The sequence below is a fragment of the Pocillopora verrucosa genome, chromosome 8 (assembly GCF_036669915.1).
Source record: "Pocillopora verrucosa isolate sample1 chromosome 8, ASM3666991v2, whole genome shotgun sequence".
Lineage (NCBI taxonomy): Eukaryota > Metazoa > Cnidaria > Anthozoa > Scleractinia > Pocilloporidae > Pocillopora > Pocillopora verrucosa.
The window spans coordinates 22,923,336-22,946,418 of NC_089319.1; the positions used below are offsets into that span (position 1 = coordinate 22,923,336).

Sequence of the window (23,083 nt, forward strand, 5' to 3'; positions counted from 1 at the left end):
TGCAGTCAAGGGTAAATATTTAATAGTCTATACTCCACAATTCACCTCTCTGCCAAAGACCGCATTTGCTACAACTCTTTCCTGTAGGGGAAGAGGGTAACTTAACAGAGGAAGCCGCTGTAAAAGTTGTTTTCAGAACGAGCACGGACATTGAGAAAAAAACAACAACAATAACAAAACACAGGTTAACACCCTTTTAGCTTTCCTTTAAGGGTGCAGGAGATGGAAGATAGAACTTTTATCCATGATCGATTTTTCAAACTAGAGGCACAAAGCTAGAAGCCAACAGATGAACGACGTAATGTATAAACAAATAGCTAGTCTATAATAATTATATTTTTGCCTCATAATATCCATTTTTCTCTAAACTTAGCATTATATTCTTTATCTTATCTATCATAGGTGGATATTCTGTAACTATAGACAAATCTTTGTTTGAGCACCAGGAGGCGTAGACGGAAGAGGTCGCACAATGGCTTGTTTGTCGAATGACTTCTTTTTCATTTTATCTTTAGATTTGCTGTCTTTCTTTTTAGACTCTACCGAACTACTTGAACTGCTGCTACTGCTATCTTTGTTGGTCTTTTTCTTGTATTTCGGTTTGACTGCATGATGGGTGATACGTTTTTTGACAAGATCAAGCATATTTCTGCAAGAAATAACAATGAAAGAACATCTCAAAAGATTTCCTTTTAAGCCAGCTGGTGCATGCGCAAGACGTAAAGGAGGAGAGCAGAGCGAACACAACGTAGAGGGAAGAGTTTCATTCGTGAGAGAATTATCGTTAACTAACTTACTGAAAAGTCTGATATATGTAGGGGGAACCCTCTGTAGTAAGCAGTAAACAAGAATAAAAGTGTGGAGTAAGTCACGCGTACATAGACGAACCGGATGTACAAAAATTCAATAAATGGTCAATCTCGTATCTATTATCGAACTGCACAAAGTAGAATGCAAATAACGCTCGAATAGAGTACAACTATCCTGCGATATTGTACGGTTATTTCGACAGTTGGTTATTTGTACTGTAAAAAAACACTTGTTTAGCCAGTTGGCTGCGCGCGCTATGCTTTTCTATCCGCTTGGCTTTTCCCGCCTTATGAAGAACGAGCAGAAAGACTTAGCAGAAAAAAAAGCAGTTGGACAATAGAGAATTTATTACACGTTTTGGTGTGTAGTATCGCAACTCGTAAAAATACTCAGACAAAAAAAGTCTGTTAAGATATATATTTTTCAGTAAGAGAATCCAAAAACGTTTACGTTGGCAATAAAAATCATCAGAGATATTAATAGAGTTTTTTTACTCGGACGGTCGCGTCACAAAAATGCTGCGTCTTCTCGAAAACACAACCAGTGAGCTACATATAAAACAGCCGACTAAAATGGAATCAAATCAGAGTTACTTACAAGGTGCTTCCTTGTTGTTTTGCAGTCGTCATTTTCTGTAAATAAATAATAATTAAAATCAGAGATAATAGTACCAAAAGGATAACGAACAGCCTTTACTTTGTGAACGGAAAAGAACAGAGTAAGGACAATATTATTTTATTTGCAAAAAAACTGAATTGAACCCTTTCCAACAGTAAATTACCTTTCTATTGTGGTTGCTCATTTTCACGAATTTCGTAAAAATAATAAATAACCAATTGGACATCACAAATCTTAAGCTTGTATGTCATCTCACCTTAAAAGCAGCTTTAGACGTTTCGCTTTTCATCTTTGAGTTTCACTCTAATTTAGCAAGTTAGGCTTTGTTTATTAGTGCTTGAAACTTAGAATGATATTAACTGATTACATCAGACATTAAAATGCTAAAAATTAAGAAGATTGATTACTTTCTCCACTGATTAATCAGGGTTAGTCCGGCAACTGTTATAATGGCTAGATTATGATAATACGCAATGGGGCGTAATGATAACTTCTTTCTCAACAGCATGTGACGACTCGTTAAAAGAGGCAATCAAAACTTATGGATTACAAAGAATACTATGGTTAAGACATTAGGAAAGATAGAATGCGATGATAAACATCCGGTTAGAATTAATTAGTAAACTTCTGAACAACCAGTCTTCATCATAGGTCGTGAGTTTCCTGCTCTCCTTCGGAAGACGAAAATATGGTCACCAAATTCACCATTCAAATTATAAAAGTTTATTTGTATCCTCTTTGTTTTCTTAAAGTTAATCATACATATTATACAACTTATTTTAATCAATGTTATGAACAATAAAATATCTTTAGACATAGGAGTTTTTATATATAAACAGGCTTTTCGTCTGCAAATATTCATTTCCTTCATCTTATTCACAAGAAGACTGGATGGCATATTAAGAAATTTACAGCTGTAATATTTACTATATCTTTGTCATTTTTTATCTTGAACAATAAGCTTACACTTACATCAACACGGACTTGCATTTAAATGTCAGCAATACTAAACATTCCCATGATGAGAAACATAACACAAACAAAAAACAGGGTACCCAACCAATTCAAATGTAGCAAAATCAAAATAACCCCTATCAGTGCTGTTCGCTTATTGCATTTTGAGATCACATGAAATACTCAACAGGTTTTACCCTCCCTTTAAATACGAATAATTTTGAGAAGAAAAAAAAAACGAACCTCGAGTATCATCATGGATATCTAGAAGGGCACTAAAACTAATGAGGTCTATTATCCATGAAGCAAATACCTTACAAAATATATCTGATAAAACTTTACATGGTCGACTACAATCTTTCCATCCTACTAGTTGATTTGCAAGCGTTTCATAGAACACAGCAGACTTGGACAAGAGATTATATGCTGCAGTTTAAAATATCTAAACCTGAAGTAGACCATACACTAGAAGGAAGTTTGATTTTTCCGTTTTTCTGTCGCCATGTCATGGCTATGGCAATTGAAACAGCTATACGGAAAATTTTTAAATAAGTTTGTTTGCGCTGTGAACTTCTCAACTCACTCTCACAACTGTCTGATTCTTTAAAAAGCAATTCAACGATACACCAAAGCAACTCCTTGTTGGAGCTGCAATGTGAGCATAGGCCTGTAAGATGGGAAAATGCGAGTACCTTCCTAGTTGGCCAGATTGATAGTAACTGCAGTGAATGAATGCTAAGTTCTTACGTTTGCTCTGGCCCGAGCTAAAGCGCGAGACACCAGCAGTTGCGCCTCCAGCTCAGCACGTTCCCTTGCAGACACCTCCATTCGGGAGTTACGAATAGGATGAACTTCCTGCTGCGATGGAAATCGACGTTGCCCTCTGACTGGTTGAGCGTGAGGCTGTATCTTCTTTTGCGGTGTGGAATGTACAGGCTCCGAAGTAGGTGGTGGACCGGTTTCACGTGAGTCGTTGATTCTACTGTCTTCTTCGAAACGGTCGAGGTTCGATTTAGCTCTAGCTAGGATCATACGCGCACTGTCGAAGGAGCTGGGAGGTTCCTGTCTCCGTTCAGGATCAACCATGTAACGCGGAGACGTACCAATGCTGGGTTGAGCTGCGTTGGCGACTGTAGGACGATTACCTGGCAAGTATCTGGAACCCTGCAAAACGTGGAAAATAATTATCACATAAGATAAGAAAGACGGTAAATCCTGAGTTCTGTCTGAATAATCATCCAATATTTAACTTGAACACTATAGAAAGGGGGCTGAAACGTACCGGTAACAAAACCACATTGCGATTGGGCGGCGACGAGCGCAGTGGTGAAGGTGTATAACGAGGCATTGCAGGGTCTGTCCTTGCGGAAGTTGGCCTTCCTAATCCAACAGACCTGGAAGCTCCGGGTTGTTGTGAAGCGGACGTTGGACGGCCTCTAGACACTGCCGGCCTTGCCACATATCCATGCGCATACTGTGTAGGAATCAGTGGACGTGTTTGATTTTGACGAGGGTTCACAAGGCGTGTATGGGGAAGTGACGCAGGAGTTAAATTTGGTTCTGTGTAAATGTGTTCTTCGTCGTCGTAAAAGTTTGAGTCACCAAAGGCTTCCAGTGGTTCTGGTGGGCGAACGCTTGGGATGGTGTCTCCATTAACATGTATTTCTTGATCATACTGAGGAATATATGGATCCAAACCTAATCCAGACAAACAAAAGCCTTCACTTCTCTTGTTATGATTGATTTTGGGGACGGAGAGGGGGGGATTAGTCGTTGCCAACAGAGTATAAAGAAGGGGATATAGAAAACTGATCACCGATTAACTGCCAATGACAGGGGGAACGTATCATAAGGATGATTGAGAGCCTTATGGGGGATCATACAACCAAAATACTCCATTGAGTATTTTGGTAACAAACTTGAGTGTTTTTGAGTTACAAGCTCGGATAAAATAGATATTACATTTAGAGTTGCAGATTACCCTTTAAACCAACATAAATGGTGCCACAGTGACGTGTTTTCACTTTCAACTTCCTTCAGGTTTGATGCTTTTCTATTCTGTCCAGTATTCTAGATTTCTTTTAAATCGCGGGAGTGAACAAGCGAAAGAATGACAACCAATTTTCTGAAAATTACTGTTTAGTATGTGGTTACAGGCTCTTCTCATTGTTTAATTCTTATTCCCAACCCACCTTCCATATCCTCGTACTGAACCTCTTCCTCTGGATATTCGGGTTGTACAAGAGGAGTTGTCATCAGGGGCCAGACTGGGTACCCTGTTTCCAGCAGATAATGGACTCGATCTCTTTGCTGACGGCGGGGCGAAACCTGGCGAAAATGAACAGTTGAAAAGTAACGAATCATGACTTGAGCTTTGGAAATATATATTTTCCTTTGGTTTTCAAGCCACTTCTCTGATCAAACTCAATTTAAAAACGTAGCAATTATATTGGTAATCCTAATAAAATTGTACAAACTATATCAGTTTAATTAATGATTCAAATTTAATGTCCGGTTTCATCGTCAAGGAGGATTGTCCTTCACCACCTACCTGATGTGTCTGAGGCACTTCATACACCGGCGTGGGCGTGGACTCAGGTGCTTGTGGTTGCCATTCCTGTTGCATTTGAATAGATGAATAAAATAGTTTTTCAATAAAAATAATGGAGGCGAGAAGGAGACAAAATGACGGACAATTAAAGACTATCCACCAATTTTTGAACAAGAAAAATGGAAAAGATAACTCAGTATTCGCAGTCGTTAAATAAATTGCTCCAAGTTGAGTGGCCTCTTTTATAAATCCGGTGGTTTCTTGAGGTCTCCTCGCCTTACGATTATAATGCTGTAAATTTAATTTTTTTTGTTATTGTTAAAAAAAGCAAATAAATGATAATGATGATGCTAAATATATTTATCTTTTAACCTGAGTTAGCGCTTTTTGCTTTGAAAAAACTGGTTTCTCATTCTTGTTTTAGTTTGTTTGTTTTTTCGTTATTGCTACAAAAATGGCTTGTTCGTTTTTCAAAATAGACACCTCTGAAAGAGGTGTCCTTATTCAAACAACGGAACACAGTAGCCATTTGTGTCCTAGAACCATCCAACGTAACTTCTGTTGAAGGAAATATTAGAACAAAGAATGGTCACCACTGAATGACCACTGAAACCTGTAAAAAAGTATGTTTAGTTCGGGCGCAAGTTTACCTCATTGTGCGGCCTGACAGACACGAGGCGAACACCAGGAGTTTCTCTGATTGTCCAAGCTGTTTCTCGTGCTGCCTCTCGAGCAGCTTGGCCAATCGCGAGAGGCGGCACCTAGTGATGAAACGATGATTGATGAGAAGACTAGCAATTACGATAAGCAAAGTTTTTGGTCTTGACGAAACGGTGGTCCAAGAAATCAGTATTATTTAAAAGAGGAACAAAAGTTGAAATGTGATAATAACACCTAAGGAAATAGATCTAATGGCTTGACTTAAATCTGCAAGTTTAGGGATACCTTTGCTTTCCTTCTTTTCTCTTTTTCCTTCTGTTTCCTCTTTTTTTCTTCGGCTTTCTCGTCTTTCTTCTTTTCCTCTGAATCACTACTGCTGCTGCTGCTACTGCTCGTGCCCTTCGAGCTTGAGGTTCCAACTTTGTTTTTTCGCCAACGGTCTACACGAGATCTTCGCTTACGTCTGTGAAAATCAATTGTCATTGGGTACGTTTTAAGACTGAAAATTTACCGGTATCACTTTTCAGCCCACAGGTAAGGTCTGGTATCGAAGACCAATGAACGGAAGAGCGAATTAGCATGACTCTAAAACACGAAATAGGCATATACTATGTCTCTCTTTTGTTCGGGTAACAAAATAGAGTTCTACATAACGATAAACAACAGAACTATGACTTACTCTGCTGTAAGACTTCGAGGTGTTGTTGGACGGTCCTGTAAAAGAAGCGCATAACGTCGAGTAAGTCTGATCATGAGGCTTTGATGCCATACACAAACTTTTAGGAAAAGAATTTGTGGCAGCTTATAGCTTAGGACTCAATTTATGGGGACGCCTTCACCTTATCATTGATGACAGAGAGTTTGGCATATGTAAAATTCATAATTTATTATCCACTATTTCTTTCAGTAAGTGACTGGTATTGCGTAACCAGCGCAAGAACAGCCCTCGCAAGGTAAATTTGGTGGAGCTTTGTGCAAGCTAAAATTTGTTTCATTTTCGGGGCCGTCGCGTTTCCACTTTGTGGGGCATAAAGTCACAAGCATTTGCTGTCTACCAACTATCACTTAAAATATCATGAAAATAAATTTAAAGATTCGAGACCTCTGAGTTTTCTTTATCCGGTTCCAGTCTTTCTTCTTTTTCCAGTCTCTTCAACTTTTTATCCTTTTCTCGTTCTTTTTCCCTCATGTCTTGACGGAGTTTCTCTCGATGCAGCATTTTATTTCTCCATCTTTCTACGTTTGCCTAAATTGGTTATAAAATGGCAGATACAGCAATTACAACTTCTCGTCTACATGAGTGGGCCTGAGAATCAGCATAAATAATTATGAGAGGGACGCTTTGACCTAGACTGTCGTTACTCCGTTAGAATCCGGCTTCAAGCCGCGGGTTGGTGATTGTGTGAAGTTGTAAGACCAGCCTCTATACCCTAAAGCATACGTCAATAACATTAAATTGTCAAGGAGGCCGACCGAATTACTCAGGGTAACCTTGAAAAGAGAAGTATACCATCCAGGGAGAGTAACCATAATCCTGTTGGCTTGATTTCGAGAAGACCCGGATAAACTTGTGTGCAGGGGTGTGCACATTTTTATGACGTTCTTTCCTATAAAAGTTGGGCTCTTATATCAAGTTTAGACCTAGACTTACTTGGAAAATCCTGTTTCTTTGCAGGGAAATGTCTGGCTTGTTTTAAAATTCTTGAAAGTATTAAACATCTACCTTTGTTTACAGGTGACATGTAAAGTGTGTACAGGCCTTAGTTTTAACTATTTGCTTTGGTGTTTACCTTTAGCATTAGTGTATCTTCATCTTCATTAAGTTCAGCGTCGTTAGTACCAACTATTTTTTGAAGTTCAATCATTTGCATTCTATCCAACCACGCCTGTAGTAGATAGATGCGTGAAAAATTCTATCGTTTTTATATAGTCATCTATTTTACATTCAAGGTGACACAATTAACTTAACAGTACATGCACTACAGAACTTTATTTAGTTTTCAGGCATCTGGATCCATTAATTTAATTTTCCTTGATAGAGGAGTGCGATTCAAAGACTGTCACTTCAATTTATCAACTTTAAAATATCATACGTTAATTCTATATGATCATTTTTAAAATCATTGGGTATGATATTTAAGTATTGCCGGAAAATTTGATTCAAATTACAAATAGTTGTAATTTAATACTTGATTTGGATGCCTAACTTCACCTGTTAGGGAGAGTAAACGTTGTAAAAAATTATATTATAAGCAACTTTTTAACTTTCATGAAATCAAATGGTAGCATTAAGACACTCACACTTTGTTTAAGTATTAGATCGTATAACTTAAGTGCATAATGCACGATTTTAAATGAGATGTACTGACATTTAAGTCTTAGCAGTGTTGTAACTGACTAATTGAATGGTGTTACACCTATCTCCTATAAACATCTACATAATTAAATGAATGAGGAGAGAATTGAAAACGACGGGGTAATTTGGGAATTTGCTTCGTTTCTTTTGTTTTGTTTTTTTCATCAGTTTGTTATTTAGTTATATAGTGCTATACCTGCGGTACTCCTGATTCATCAATGATTTTTTGCTTTTCTTTTTTTAGCTCTGTTAATTTCTCTGGATCAGAGGGATCCTTTCCAACCAAAGGTGTCTTCACGAGAGGAGGGAGTTGCGTGTAACGTAAAGACTTTTCTTGGCGACCATGACTGCCGTACAGAAGCTTCTCATCTCTGAATTGTGGAATGTTCTCTATCACTCCTGCTAATTGCTCCATCTACATAATGATAAATTAAAGAAAGATAACAGACTCTTCCTGGTTTTTGGACTCGAACCCAAGCCACTCGAGTGGGATGCGAGTGTGCTACGAGTCCTCCGCGTTATCTCTGCTCCCGTTCCTTGCATCAAAAAACTTTTGGGCAAAGACCACGGTAAAACAATTTTATGTCAATGCAGTAAGGATAAGTAAAGAACTTTGAGTGTACATTTACCTCTATTGTTTCGTGGGTATCTTTTGAACTCTTAACACGGTTTTCTCTTTTGACGCGTCCGTTTGACACTGTAACTTCCTTGGAGGTATCTTTTATCCTTTCCTGATTAGGTTTCGTTAGAGTAACATATGGAGAGTAATCCGTATCAGGAAGTTTGGGGCCTTTTATCGAATCTTCACTGCTGCTTGAACTGGATATGCTATTCAAAACAGCGGAATGAAACAAGCTTAAACTCGATAGAAGAATAGTGAGATGGCTTTACTTACTTGACCTACAACCTTCGACAAAATGTTAAGGGTATCAGCGTAAAGAGACAGTACTAGACAAACGCATCCACCACAAAGCGACATTGTAATAAGAGAGGATGTGGAGGGGGTGGAGGGGGTGAAGGGGGTGTAATCTTGAAAAGAATTGTATTTCGATATCCGATACATTTGTCGAAGATCGCAAGGTGACACAAATGGACAGGTGCTTTGTCGGCGCACTAAAATAAAGAAATTCATGAATGACGACTTTTTCTTGTTCTATCAACTTGATAAATAAATACCAAAACGAAAGTCAAATAGAAACAAGAAAATAGATGGAAAGAAAAAAAGCCTGGCAGATACTCAGGATCAACCAGACAATAAACAAACAATAGTAGCGGGAACGCTTTTTTTTAACGGAACCAAAGTTTACGTTTCTTGAATGGAGGTGTACCATACATGTAGCTAAGGATGTCAAATTTCGTAACACAAATTTCTCAAAATTAAGATACTTTACGCACCTCGGTCTTTTCACCTTTGGAGCGCTGTAGAGATTTTTGGGAGGAATCGGATCGTGAGAAGCCTGGACCTTTACTTCAAGGTTTTCGTATGAAGCCTCCTTCGGCTTATAGTTGAGGAGGAAAATGTGGAGATCAATAGAAATGACACAAATGAGCGTATTGTAACTTTTATAATGAAAAAAAAAAAAAACCAGCATTTCATTTGCTGAAACTGGATTTTATCATAACGCCATGAGAGGTCTGAAGATTGAACTAAGTATCGCTTTTGACAAATATTACAAACAAAGTTTGAAGACTGACTTTACTTATTTGAAATAATCATTTTTGGTAGATTGATTTTGAAAAGTTCAGTCCCAAGTTTACACAATGTAAGTAGCAAGCAGATACTGAAAAAGTTTGACATGTATTAACTATTAATAGGGGAATTTAAAGTAATGTAATTACTTTTAAATTCATGTAATGGCATGTAATGTCATGTAGCAGAATATAATTACCTTAAAAGGATTTACTTTTTTCTGCTGTCTTTTCTTTCTTCCAGCACACCTGACCCATAGACAGGCACATAAAAGAAACAGCAGAACTGCTGAAGAAACAGCAATAGCAGGAATGATAGTGGCCCAGTCTAAGTCGGCTTCAGTAGGTGGTACTGTAGGCACTGCAGTCTGTGTCTTTTTAATTACATAAGGTCGTAACGTGACCTGAAAAAAATATATAGTTTTAAGGTAGACACACTGACCCGATGGTTATAGCACGACTAACCAGATGGAAAGGCCCGAGTTCGAGTATAGGCGACTGTCATATTTTTGTGGTCTTTGATCAGACATTTAACTCTTACAGTGACAGAAAGGAGTACATACGAGTATCAACAAATTGTCAAGGAAAATTCTGAGGGTAGCGTGCATGCAATTGTATCCCGTTCAATTCGGGAAGCAATATTGCTAGTCGCGTCATGCTACAGAATCCTGCAGCTTTATGAGTCAGTTTCTCGCCGTGATTTTTCATAGTACTCAATATTGGGTTCATAACGCTCTGATCATGGTTAGAAAACACAAGATAGAGCTCAAGTTACCGTTGGAAAAAAATACAAACAAACAAGGACAAGAAATAAACACATAAAGAAATAAATAAGACGTGTACCCCATATTCCAGAGTGGAAACCATCTCAGCTTCGCTTAGTCTGTTCATTGTCTCCACAACACTTTCCGCAGATAACATAGTGGGGCCATTGAAAACTCGGTATTCTATGTCGACGAGTTCCTCTCCTACAATTGCTTCCGCTCTTCTAATGGTTTCTACCTGCAGCAAAAAAGCATACAAAACATTATCAATCTCCGGTTTTGGCTACTGCCATCTGAGTAAGGTTGAAGTGTAGAAGTGCAAGAAATAAAACAACAGAAGATTTAAAGAAGAAACTATGCTTCTTACCAATACAGTAATGTTATCAACTTCTCTCCTAAACCGTTCTCCTCGTTCATTGTCCAATTGAAACGAATTCCCTCTCTTTCTCAACTGAAAATCAGTTCTGGCGTTAAAGTGAACACGACGAGGCTTGTCAAAGTGTTGCAGGTCCCTCCTTTTTCGCTGACTTCCTTTACGCTGACCCCACCTGAAAGCCTCTGCAAGTCGTGATTCGATTTTCTCGCGGAAGGAGTCAACATTTTCATCCTCGTTCTTTGGAACAAGTATCTGAATACCAACAAGCCCTTCAGTATCATTGGCATTGGCAGTAGGGCGAACAGGTTCAGTGGGCAACTCTGTGGTTGAACTTGCGGAAATCATAACAGTTTTTGAGGGTGAATAGCTTCCGTCTGGTGTAATTGATGTTTTCTTCTGTATGGTACTCTTCAAAAGTCCAGCCGTTGACAGTGCTGGTGTTTTTAAACTTGAGGAAAGCGAACTTGCCGGGGTCTCTGTCACTAAAGTGGCTTTCGCATTCTTTTCAGAGGTGATTAAACTCTTCGTTGTCGTAGTTTCCATCTTTGTGATTAACGTTGTGATTCTCCTTGTTGTGGCGATCTTAAGAGAGGATGCTCCCTGAATTGGAGATGAAAGGTCCGAGAAGGAGCCGTGGGGAAGCGAGGTGGCAATGGAAGATTTCTTTGAAGTGCTTGTGTCCCTCATAGGGGAAGACATCGAACCTCTTACAGACATTGGCGGCAACGTCTCCAAACTACTATCCGTCGCGGTTATTGAAGCTGAGCTGAGTGTTACACGTCTTGAAGTAATGAAAGTCTCGGTCGATGACAAAACTTCAGCACTTGTGAACAATACCTGCTTACTGACACTACTTGTAGTCATAGGAGATAAAGTGATGAAGTCCTTTTCTGAAGACACTTTGATAGTAGTAGCAGGGGAATGATAAGATGTAGCCTGAACTGAAATAAAACTGCTCTTTGAGGTTAACAAGGAATTCACAGAGTGACGAACCATAGTATCAATGAGGCTTGATTCTACGACATCTGTGGTCACTGCCAGGCTGAGAGAGCGTGTCCCAGGAATCGCAGTGGAAATGGACGATTCTGTTGTTAAAACTGAACCTAAATAGGTAGAAGATAAGACGTATTTACTCTCAGTCGTTGTCTTGGTTTGCAGTTGTGCGGTTGACGTTATTAACCCGTAGCTACTGCTTGGCTGAATAAGCAGCGTGGATGTCGGTACGACAACAGAAGCATCTGAAGTTAAATAGGTGGCTAATAAAGTCACCGTGGACCGAATGGATTTAAAACCGAGCGAGTCACTAAACATCGATGTGACAACCGTTGTGAACTGTTTTTCCATTGTGCTAGTTTTCAACAAGGTCTCTGGTATGGATTTCGAAACAGCATACGTTACTGCTGGTTTCACAGACGATAGATCTCGCGTGACAGTTTGTGTACCATTTAGTGAGGTCATTGATTTAGCACTACTAATTGAAAGTGTCGTGATTGTTGAACTTCTCGAAGGAGACAATAAGCTTCCTTGTGCTAAGTGACTGGAGAGGCTAAAGCTGCCTTGTGTGACTTCTGTTGTTAAGTTCACACGGGTCACTGTTGGCACCGTTGACACTTGCGAGACACCGCGTGTTGTGGAAACATTTACCATCGATGGGCTTGAACTCATGTCATGTGAAGAGGTAGTACTACCTTCGATACTTCTGTTTGAAGTGATGAATGCAGTATTATATGCGCTTGAAGTTAAAGACTTTAAGGAACGAGTTGTGTTGACTAACAACGATATAGATGTTGACACTCGAATGACTGTGGTATCAGCCTCCGCTGACGAGAACAGAAGTGTCCAAACGCTTGAGCTGTGGATCTCACTTGAATATGACGGTGGGGTAACGTGTGCTGTGCCTGATTCAATGGCTGATACATTTGATGTGGGTAATGGTAAACTGTATACTATACTTTTAGTTTGACTTGCTCCCATCACAGAAGAAGGAGAGGTTGAATGACGGGGAAAGCTAGTGGTGCTGAGTGCAGTTGACGACATTTTACTCGAAGCTATAACAAGTGTCTCAACGTGACTGGAATTTATACGCAATCTCGTGGATGATGACGCTGGAAGGGACATTTTCGAGGAGGTTACAGCAATGGTTATTAGTCTGCTGCTAGATATTATCGCCGAAGACTTGGGCAATGTGGTCTCACTTGCATTTCCCACTGAATAGCTGGAAGTAAGTATTCTGGTAAGGAACACTGATGACTGAGAGCTGCTTTCTGAGTGATTTGACATAGCAACTTGTGACGAGGTTGTTACTTGTGCGTCCGTAGTTGCTAGAGTCGAAGAAAGAAATGACATGTTTTGGTTGATTGCAGACTGCGTGGGTAAACTTGCTTTCGGCGACAACGATTTGGTCATCATTACCACTGTTGAATTGGCGCTCACCGTAATAGACAAGGACGGAGATATCATTGATCCAAACACCGTTGTACTCGACATCACTGCAGTAGACGAGGGGGACGGAGAAATTATGCCCAATGTTATCGAACTGTCATTGAAACTCATACTCTTGAAAGCAGAGGCTCCTTGCGTCAATGAAACCGTCGTAAAAGCTGGAATTACAGAGCTTGCCGTTTCAGTAGAGCTCGTTACAGCTGAAGTTCTTGTTCTATTCACGGGGGAGGTTGTAAATGAGTTGGACTGGGCACTAGCATTTACCCTAATGAGCGACAGAACACTAAACGTGGATGAAGTCACAGTTGGACTTGACGTGATCCTTGATGATGATGGAAAAATCGAATCTGTAGAGTTTTGGTGAACTGTATCGACGCTTGACAAATAGGGCGTCTCCCGAAAGCTGGAACTTCCCGACTGAAACGAAATTGAGGTAGTGGTAAACAAAGTTTTGTTCAATATGACCGAAGATGAAGAGATAATTGTCAGTTCTTTTGAACAGTTTGAAGTCGAACTTCCATCAATTGAGACTGACCAAGGAAGACTTGTGGTCGAAGAAGAGATGTAGGTTGCTGGCAACAATAGGCTTGTGACACCGAAGAAGTTACTAGTTTCATAAGTCGTACTTGGTAGCATGTCTGTTGATGTTACCAAGTAAGACTGTAAAGGTGTCGTGTAAACCTTCGATGTGGAGTTTACAGTTGAATGTGGGCTTGACTCAAAGCTTGATTTAGCACTTGATTCTCTCGCCACCGAAGTGAAATTTATTGATTTTAAAGACGTTGATAGCGTTGACATCATCACCATGGTTGAAAACGACGAGGTTGAAGGAGGATAAAAGATGGCAGGTTCCTCTACAACCTTGAGATAACAAAAATGAAAAGAAATGTTAAAAAAATCGTACATTTACGAGCAATGCATGCAGATGTATTTTAACATTTAATTAACAATCGGTGAGCAAACGTCAAATGTCGCCGCCAGATCTACAAACTGAATATGAGGGAGTTTCATGATACGATAATCACTGACAAGGATGTAAATCACAGAGCAAACTTCACAATATATATTTGACAGACTAACCCCGACCAAACTTGTGTACAGAATACAAAAGCAGTATAACTGAGCACAATTTTTCTTGTATGGTTATCTTTCCCCACAATACATGTTGTAGACACTTTTCTGATTAAAATTGATAAGAGCTTGGTTCTTGAACATTTGCGCGCCTATCGGATATTGTAGGGAGGAGAAGTATGTAGGGTAAATGCGAATCACCCTACCCAATCGTGTTCCTTTAAGAGACAAAAAACTAAATCGTGGTGTGCTAGAAGAAAATACCTCAAATCCAACGGCTTCCCCCAGTCTCAAACCTGCTCGAAGCATAGTTTGAATAACGTTGTAAGCAAGAACTGGCTCACGGGCACTGGCACCGGCACCGGCACTGGCACTTATATTGACAACTTTAAAAGTTACATTCACTTTAGTGTCATTTGGTTCTCTCGCGATACTGATGATCTTCAAGAAGAAACGATAAAGAGTAAAGGAAACAATCTTAGTATAAATGTGTACTAGCCCAATCTCGTAGTTTCGTGTAGTCTATTAAGAATTACTCAACAGAATACACTGTTAACACAATTATTTTAGTCAAATCTGTTTGCTGTTGTTTGTAAAGAATGTACCCTAACATATGGATGGATGTCAAGCTGAGGTTTTAGCACAAAACGCAACAGACACGCAAAAGAAAGACGGAAACAAATTCAATTCTCAAAAAATAAAACAATTAAAAAGAAAGAAAAATTGAAGTTTATTAATTTTTGAGAATACTTGCCAAATGCAGAGACGGTTCCCACATCTCCTTTTATATCCAAGAAAAAAAAATCACCGGAGAGAGGTGACGAAAAAGACAAAAAAATTATTTGAAGGCAATGCGGAGTACCTTTATCTAAGTTTTTCATGACTGGAGAAGTGCCTATGTTCAAAGAAGGTTCCTTTTTCAAACAAGAGAACAAAGAACTCGTATTTTACGTTCTAGGGCCTCCAAAAACCAAATCCTATTCCATTCATACACCTACCTCTATTGTAATGTTTCCTGATGTTCCATCGGAAGAGCCGTTCTCGTATGTTGCAAGAATTCCTGTCTTCATTTGCGCCTTAAAGGAATCATTGTTTATGTTTGTACTCAGAGATACGTTCACAGCAAAACGCACAAAGACGCCTGACGGTATCGTAATGACGGAACTGGAAACAAATTGTTCTGTGGGGGAAGGCTTTATTAGAGTCGAGGTTTCTGTGTCGCTTGCAGAGAAAATCGAGATATTGCTCGAAATATTTAGTTGGCTCGAGGCTGTGGTTGCCACGTCTAATGACGCCATTGTTAGTGTTAGCGAGTTTTGCATGCTCCGTGAAGTAAAAGTTAAATTCTGCGAAGTTTCTAGTCTAGAGGAGGCATGCGTCAACGAAGTGCTTTGGCCTGTAAGTGATGATTCTAATACATGTGGACTAGTGGTTATCACTAAAAATTCGCTTGAAAGATTTCCTTTAGAGGAAGGCGTCGCTGACACATTTATAGATGTCACTGCTGTATACTTTGAAGTTTGTGACGCAGCTAAACGTGTAGTTTGTGTCGGTGGTACACTTTGGAAAGAGACACTGAGTGCAGGAGTTGCTCTCGATTTCTCTACAGAACTCTTGGTAGTATTAACAGGCCTTCCCTCGCTTGAAAGACTTGAGATTGTTGTTTTGGAGGCTGAGGACAGCGCCGTAAAGCTTGTGACATGAAAATTACCAAATGTCTGGACTTGTGAGGATCTTACTGATGTATTAACAAGCGTCAACCGCTCAGTTCGTGACGTTTCTAGACTTCTTATTTGTGTCAGTGACTTGTTAGGTTCTGTAGTAACTTGTGAGGGTGCAGATGGTAACACAGAATAACTTGTCTGAATAACTGAAACTTCGCTCAGTGATTGGATTCGAGAGGCAGATATTTCTGACATATTGAGAGTTACCTCTGTTGTTAAAACTTGCAGGCTGCGCGAGGCCTCCAAACTCGATATTTGCGACAACAACCCACTCTGCTGCAGACTGAATGATGCGGACACAGTTAGCCCTGTACTTTTACTCGATGTGTACTCGAGAACTGTGTTTGATAAATTAAGGTAAGTTGAAAGTATTAATGATGCATTAGTAGATGATGTTGATGTTTCTGATGGCTCCTGAGGCGAGAATGTTTTCAAGCTCTTTGTTTGCGACAGATGCTCGCTTACTTGTTGCGTGGATGACATAATCACTGTCGAACTTATCGTCACCATAAGAAGGTCACTCGAAAAATGACTGTGAAGTGATGGATTCATCGTGGAATTAACCAAAGCCATCTTGGTGTACAATGAGACTGTTTGCGTTGAATATGGCGTTGGCTGCAGTTTTGAATTCGAGGCAAGCTTCCCGGAGGTTTTTAAGACAGTTTCTAAGCTGGAAGTAATACGTTCGGTAGCTGATGATGTTAGGGCGGAAAATAACGATGAGTTTTGCTTTTTTAAAGATGCCATTGGCGTTTTTGATGAAGACGGAAGAGCCAGTTCAGAGGCCCTTGATGAATTGACAGATGTCGATTTGGAGACTTCAACTAAGGAAGAGGAAGATCCTGTTTGAAGGAATTGGTATAAGGCTGTACATCAATGTAATCGAATTGTTTTTTCCAATTTTTCTTTCTAATATGTTACACGATTAATAAAGGGTAAGGGCTTTATGCAATAGTACTAAGTGGCTAGTGCATTAACAAATTTCACCAGGAGTACAGTTGAGAATGCCTGGCCTTTTCAAAGGCATCTCTACCGATGTAATCGGGATCGTTACAGACAGTTAAAATGGAATAAATACTGTGTATGACGTCACATATAAAAAAGGAGGAGACTATACCTGAAGGAGCAAACGAACTTGCTGGAGTAGAATTTCCAAATGGAAGAGTTGCTATTGATAGACGCGCGTGTGAAGTAGACAGCGTTCTGGTCGTAAAGCCTATGAGATTTAAAGAACGAAACAAATGTTATCCCATATCACCAAAAGTTGGCAAGAACGACTAACAATACTTATTTCAAGCAAATTCTTACCTAGCATCCTTACCTGTGACGGACGTACACAACAAGTAGGATTTTTAAATTTACGTCGTTTTAACGAATTCATCGTATTGGTGAAGGGCCGAAAACAGTTTCAATCTATAAGAATAACGTCGTCTTAACGAATTCATCGTATTGGTGAAGGGCCGAAAAACAGTTTCAATCTATAAGAATTCCTTCATTATGCCAACATTGAACAATCTATGTAGAACGTACAGGCTCGCTGTTTTTCTTAATTTTCTATTTTATTGAACAATTTCAAATAGTTTTAAAATAATCGAAACGATAGTTTATGGTCAAGTTTTTTTATGAATTGCGTTTTTCTAATTTTTTGATTCCCATCATTTTCTTTTCCATAGGCGACTGAACGTTTCATCATCTAGTCTCTATTGCATGTCAGTAGATACTGTATTTTGTGGGTATTTACTTCAAGGTTATGAAACTTACTTGATATTACATGTAAATAAGACGAACTCTCATGCACTGAAACCGATTGGTTTGTGGTCCTTGAAGAGGTCTCTGCTATGGTGACCAATGTTACCTCTTGCTTCTTGCTAGAAGTTTGCTTTACGTTTGAACTGGAAGACGGAGAAGAATCAAGGAGAGAGGACAGATTTTGAGATATCAGTTCGGAAACAACAGAATCTGACTTTGAAAAAGAAACAGTTACCGACAGTGGTAGAGTTGGAAGGATCTCTGAAGATAATTCTACTACTGAGAACGACGTCCTTATTATTGACAACTCGCTCGAGTTTCCACTAAGTGACTTTGATCCGATCACTGAGGAGGTTTTGTTTGAAAAGAGTTCCGTTGGAGATAATGAAGATTCAATTAAAGTCACTGTGTGAATTTTATTTGATACGGGAAAAGCAGGTGATGTTCTAAGTGACGCAGTTGCGGAATCAGCATATAGTGAGGTAGCATTTTCCAAATGTTTTGACGTGGAATGAAGTAAATGCTGACTAGGGTACGATCTGGATGGGTCATAAGATACAAAAATCGTTCGACTATCAGTTGTGTTGGTTGAATTAGCAACAGAACCAAGAGAGGACGAAATCTGCGTCGAAATTGTTCTCAAAGTAGTACTTTGAAGCAATGATGGTAGGTCAGTCCTGTCACCAGAAGATGAAAGGAAGGGTGTCTCGGTTTTAAATTTGGACGACGTTGTAGTTCTGTCCACGAATGAATTGTTACCTGAAACAGAATTTGACCCTCTCACGGAATGGTTGGCTGAAGATTCACCAACGGATTGTGTCGACAATGAATGAGCGGTGCTGACTATATTCAAAGAGCTTGGCGACCGTCGAAGGGAAGTCATAGTGGGGAGCGAAGTCAAGCTATCTGTTTGTAATCGTGTTTTTGTGGCTGGTGCGAACAGTGTCGACTGCAACATGGTCGTGGAACCTACGCTTAAGTCTTGAGTAGCAAATGTACTCTTGTTTGTAGTTACGGAAATCGAGGGTTCGATATACTCAGACGGTGACGTCAAAACAGAACTAATCCTTTTAGAAGACACAAGCGATGCAACAGTGGAGACATGAGAAAGCTGTTTAGTTTTAATAGCTACAAGTTGGGTTGAAACCAAACTTTTCGACTCCAATGAAGCAGTGTATGAAAGATTATCGGAATATGATAAAGCCTCAGTAGAAGTGTTTGATCCCAAAATAATAGATCTGCTAGGCATCTCTTCCGTGGCAGTTACAAAAATAGTAAATGTCTTTTTCTGCAGGTGTGAACCATGTGTTTCTGAGGTTTTCGAAGAAGTGTTTGACGCCATTCCTGTTAAACTGAATGAAGAAGAGCTGCTTGGCAGAGAAATTCTGAGTGACGAAGGAAATCCAGCTGATTCGGAGCTGTCGACTGAACTGAAAGATGAAACGTGTAAATTATTTATCACTGTACTCAGTTGTGTTTTACTTGCTTGGATTGCTGAAGTCTCTAGAGGCATCGATGAATGCGATGTTGAACTAACTGAACTTGAAGGATTTTCCAGTGGGCTGGTGTAGCTCATGGTAGTCATAGTGGAATTTAGTCCATCAAACGAACCTAAAGATGTGTTTGATTCACGTTTCGATGAAGATAAATCCATTGCAGAGGAATCGTTGACTGTGTGTTGGAAGGATGAGTCGACGGAGGAAATGTGCTTTATACTAGTTGTTGCATCTTGAATGGATGGTGAGGTGGACCCAGAGTGTTGAACGGTCACTGTGGGTGTGGTACCCCCCGGAAGTAAAGATAATACAGTTTCTTTGACGTCGGAGGTTTTCGATAAGTAGTGGGTGACTGAACTGTTTTGCGAGGTTTCCAGATGTGCGTTAATTGAAGTATACATCCGACTGATTGTTTGCGATGAAGGAGTTACAGCGGACCTTCCTCTAGAAGAAATGTGTAGTTGAGTACTATGTAAATTTTCAGTGACACTAGTTGAATCACTTAACGCAGTTGTCCTCAAATGCGAAATGTCAGCTGAGCTATTTGCCGTTGATGCAGGTTTCAAAGCCTCAGAAATGCCTGACGAGTTTCCAGCTTTTGTGGAAGTACTTTGAGCAGTGATCGGCGATATTTGCATCGAAAGTAAAGTGTTCGATTTTTTAAAAACTGAGAAAACGGACGAAAAGGTGTCAGTTTGTCCCTTAGATGGCGAAGATTTTATAACTACAGTGATACTACTGAGCTGATCTGTAGATTGATTCGGAGGGATATATGACGATGATTGAACAGAAAGTGATGGCGTCGCTGTATATGCACTGAAGCCAAAGTCCACTGAGCTCGACTGAGCCGAAGAAACGAAGTCACTGATAATGCTACTTGACGACAATGAGGAGTTGCTTTGGCTCTGTACCTGAGATGACGGGTTTCTCGAAAACATTGCCAGTATTAGCGGCTCGGTAAATCCGGGAATTGAAAACGATGACGCGTCGAACAACGAACGCACACTTCCCGCGCCGCTTTGCGTGTTAGGTGTCGCGGTTGTAACGAAAGAAATTGCCAGTGTAATAGGCTCGGTTGAACCAACAATAGGAAAGCCAGAAGAATGAAGTACGTTAAGAATGCTGGTCTTGTTGCGTAACGAATGGGATGTAACGGTGCTGGTGATATTAACTGAAAAGAGGAAGTTATACTTGGTGTGTTAATCCTTCAAGTTTATGTTAGATGTTAACTACATTAGTCTACGTTGTTGAGTGGATTAGTCTGAATAATTCATGAAAAAAATGCCTTTATAATTCATCGCTAAAGTATGAAGTTATTAATCATACAGGAGAAGAAATAAGATGATGATAAATTGCTTGTGCATACGAACAAAAAACACAATTGATCATCGGCGTTACCTTGTTAACACGCTTTTCAAATTAAATTGCATAAATATACTAGTCGAGCAAATAATGCTGGTGGAAGATGATGGAATGATTACGTGTGAGTACGATGGTTGGTTCTCGAAAGGAGAAAACAATAGACGATTCAGTGATACAGAAACAATTGCCATTACGCCGTGAAAGGTATACAGAGCAGCAAAGTACTTTAACAACATTTGTATAACAACTGAGGTAGTACGAATGCCCTTATTGGTCAAAAAGCTATCTATTATTGCACCGCTAAACCCATATTCATTTAAAAAAAGCAATAGAGCGCAATCTCTATCGGTTCGCCGGCGTAATGGCCAAGTTGGGATGTTGGAAAACACTGAAAAAGGTTTTAAATCATTGGCTCCCGGGCTCGTAATTTACAAATTTTTCTCGTGTTCCCCCAACATCACGTACGTTTAATCACGCTGGTAAACCGATAGAAAGTTCGGTCGATTGCATGAATGTCCTTCATAGAAAAATGAAAATAAATCAATAGGAGGTAAATAGAAATACACAAAATTTTACGGCACTTGCGATCACTTCATTTTCGTATCGTCCCTTACATGTTTATGTCTGCTCAACTCTTCAGTGAGAAAAATAAGAAACGTGGTCATTCCAAATTGTCGACTCCTTGGCACAAAACCAAAGACTTTTTACCATGCAGTGTTGAGAAGTAAATACAAAACCCTGCCTCATGCTCTCTTCTCATGCAATTTACGCTCCATTGTCAATTCTTCAGTATTAAAATGACCACAGAATGGGGCTCTTGGCAACCGTCTGTTTTCCTGTATTCTCAACTGTTCGCTGCACGACTTTCGAAAATATTCTTTAATCAAATTATGTGAGTTCGCCTTTGTGTTGTCTTGTACAGCAAACTATTCTATTCTGTTATGATGGAGGAAGTTATCATGCCACGAGACTCTATTCTACTCTCCTGATAAGGTGCGTGACAGGCCTGTTCACGAATACCCTTGGGAATTTAAAAACATATCGGCTAAGCCCGTCATGAAGATTAAATTTTACTTGGCTCTCAATCTCCGCTATAAAAGTTGTAAAAGGCTGAAGCCTTCCATACTTAGAACGCAACACTGGGTCACTGCAAAGTCTACTCAGCCCATTATCATTTAACGAAGATGTTTGCCTATTTGTTTTGTAGTTTACTTTTGATGTCCAATCATTGAATGAATATCAATGTTGCTGGTTAATAAGTAACAGTTAAATAAAATATTTTCCGTTGGCTCGGTACAGCATCTGAAAGTCAAGCGGTCAGAGTAGACGGCTGGAAATAAAACGTTTTGTTAATCGCTAAAGTGCGAATTGTTTAAAACAGCTCAATCGTGCGATGACAATTTGATTCCCTCGAGCTGACAGACAAACCTAGAACTTAATACTGAAATCTAAAATTCGGTTTGATTGTAATTCATCATTTCAGTGCGCGATATTTCAATCAAAGAAACGTTCACTACAATTCAAATTATTTTTTCCCGCATATCTTCAGTATTTCCATTAAAGGTCCAGATGTCGATATTATATGGTTTTGTTGTGATTACCCACCGGAGGCTCAACTATAGTTTGGTAAATTAAAACAATAATATCACGTCGGGGTGATATGAGAAGCCAGTTTGATTATCAACTAATCTTTCTCAAAGCTCTAAATACACGATCGATTACAACTCAAAGATATATCGTCTCTTGTGGAACAAAAAATCTCAATTTGTTTCCAGTTAGCGGAAAATATATTCTGTTGACGTAAATAAAACTACACTTACTACGTCTTCAGATAAAGACCCCATAGTTAGATATTATGAAAATTATTGACCGCCAGTCGACTTATTTCTAGAAACAACTATTAAACGGTTAAAACGCCATATGTGTAAGATTTACTGTAAATAAAGAGATATGATTCGGACATTTTAGAATTAGTAACTGTTGATGAAAATCGTATAATAAAATCTTCATAACAGCGGTTTACAAAATAACCACGACTTACCATTGTCGGAGGATGAATTTACCAACGCAGGATAGACAGAAGAAGCGGGCACTGAAACACTAGTTGACCCTGTAGAGTTTGATCTAGCTGCACTAATAATCGACGAGTCATTGCTCTGAGCAGCAACGAAGCCACAACATAAAACCCACAAGGTAAATAATATTCGAAGCGGCGGAATGGCCGCGTTTGAGTTCTGAAAACGCAGGATTGTTCTGTAACTGTCAGCTGCAGTACCAAATGTCCTTGTCTTCTTATTCTTCATGTATTCCGTTGGCTGCGATGTGAGCCACAATTTCTATCTAAGTCGAAGTAGCGTTTCATCAGGAAACGTTCTTGATCAAGGAACAAATCTGGAAAGAATCGTACTCTTTAAACACATTAAACATGGCATCACGCTTCGTGAGTTGCATTTCGAGCCCA

The 23,083-nt window shown here is 39.5% G+C and overlaps 1 protein-coding gene across 3 annotated transcripts; it reads right to left on the minus strand.

Annotated features, from left to right (window-relative positions):
* On the minus strand, positions 1–23,059 carry LOC131792546 (platelet binding protein GspB-like). 3 transcript variants are annotated; one of them, XM_066170548.1, is made up of 22 exons: positions 22,664–23,059; positions 17,777–20,431; positions 17,133–17,231; positions 15,290–16,857; positions 14,556–14,732; positions 10,770–14,081; positions 10,482–10,640; positions 9,839–10,042; positions 9,345–9,448; positions 8,579–8,777; positions 8,146–8,364; positions 7,384–7,479; positions 6,696–6,839; positions 6,273–6,307; positions 5,879–6,056; positions 5,584–5,694; positions 4,934–4,999; positions 4,575–4,710; positions 3,665–4,080; positions 3,130–3,546; positions 1,408–1,442; positions 1–649 (listed from the first exon to the last, which is right to left on the minus strand). In XM_066170548.1, the coding sequence occupies exons 1-22, from the start codon at positions 22,923–22,925 to the stop codon at positions 418–420; spliced, it is 10,824 nt and encodes a 3,607-aa protein (XP_066026645.1). In that variant the 5' UTR covers positions 22,926–23,059; the 3' UTR covers positions 1–417. The 3 variants fall into 3 exon arrangements, 2 of the variants coding, with proteins under 2 accessions (XP_066026645.1, XP_066026646.1); XR_010718412.1 differs by having other exon boundaries at positions 572–649; positions 1,685–3,546; XM_066170549.1 differs by lacking the exon at positions 7,384–7,479.
* Between the last annotated feature and the right edge of the window lie 24 nt (positions 23,060–23,083).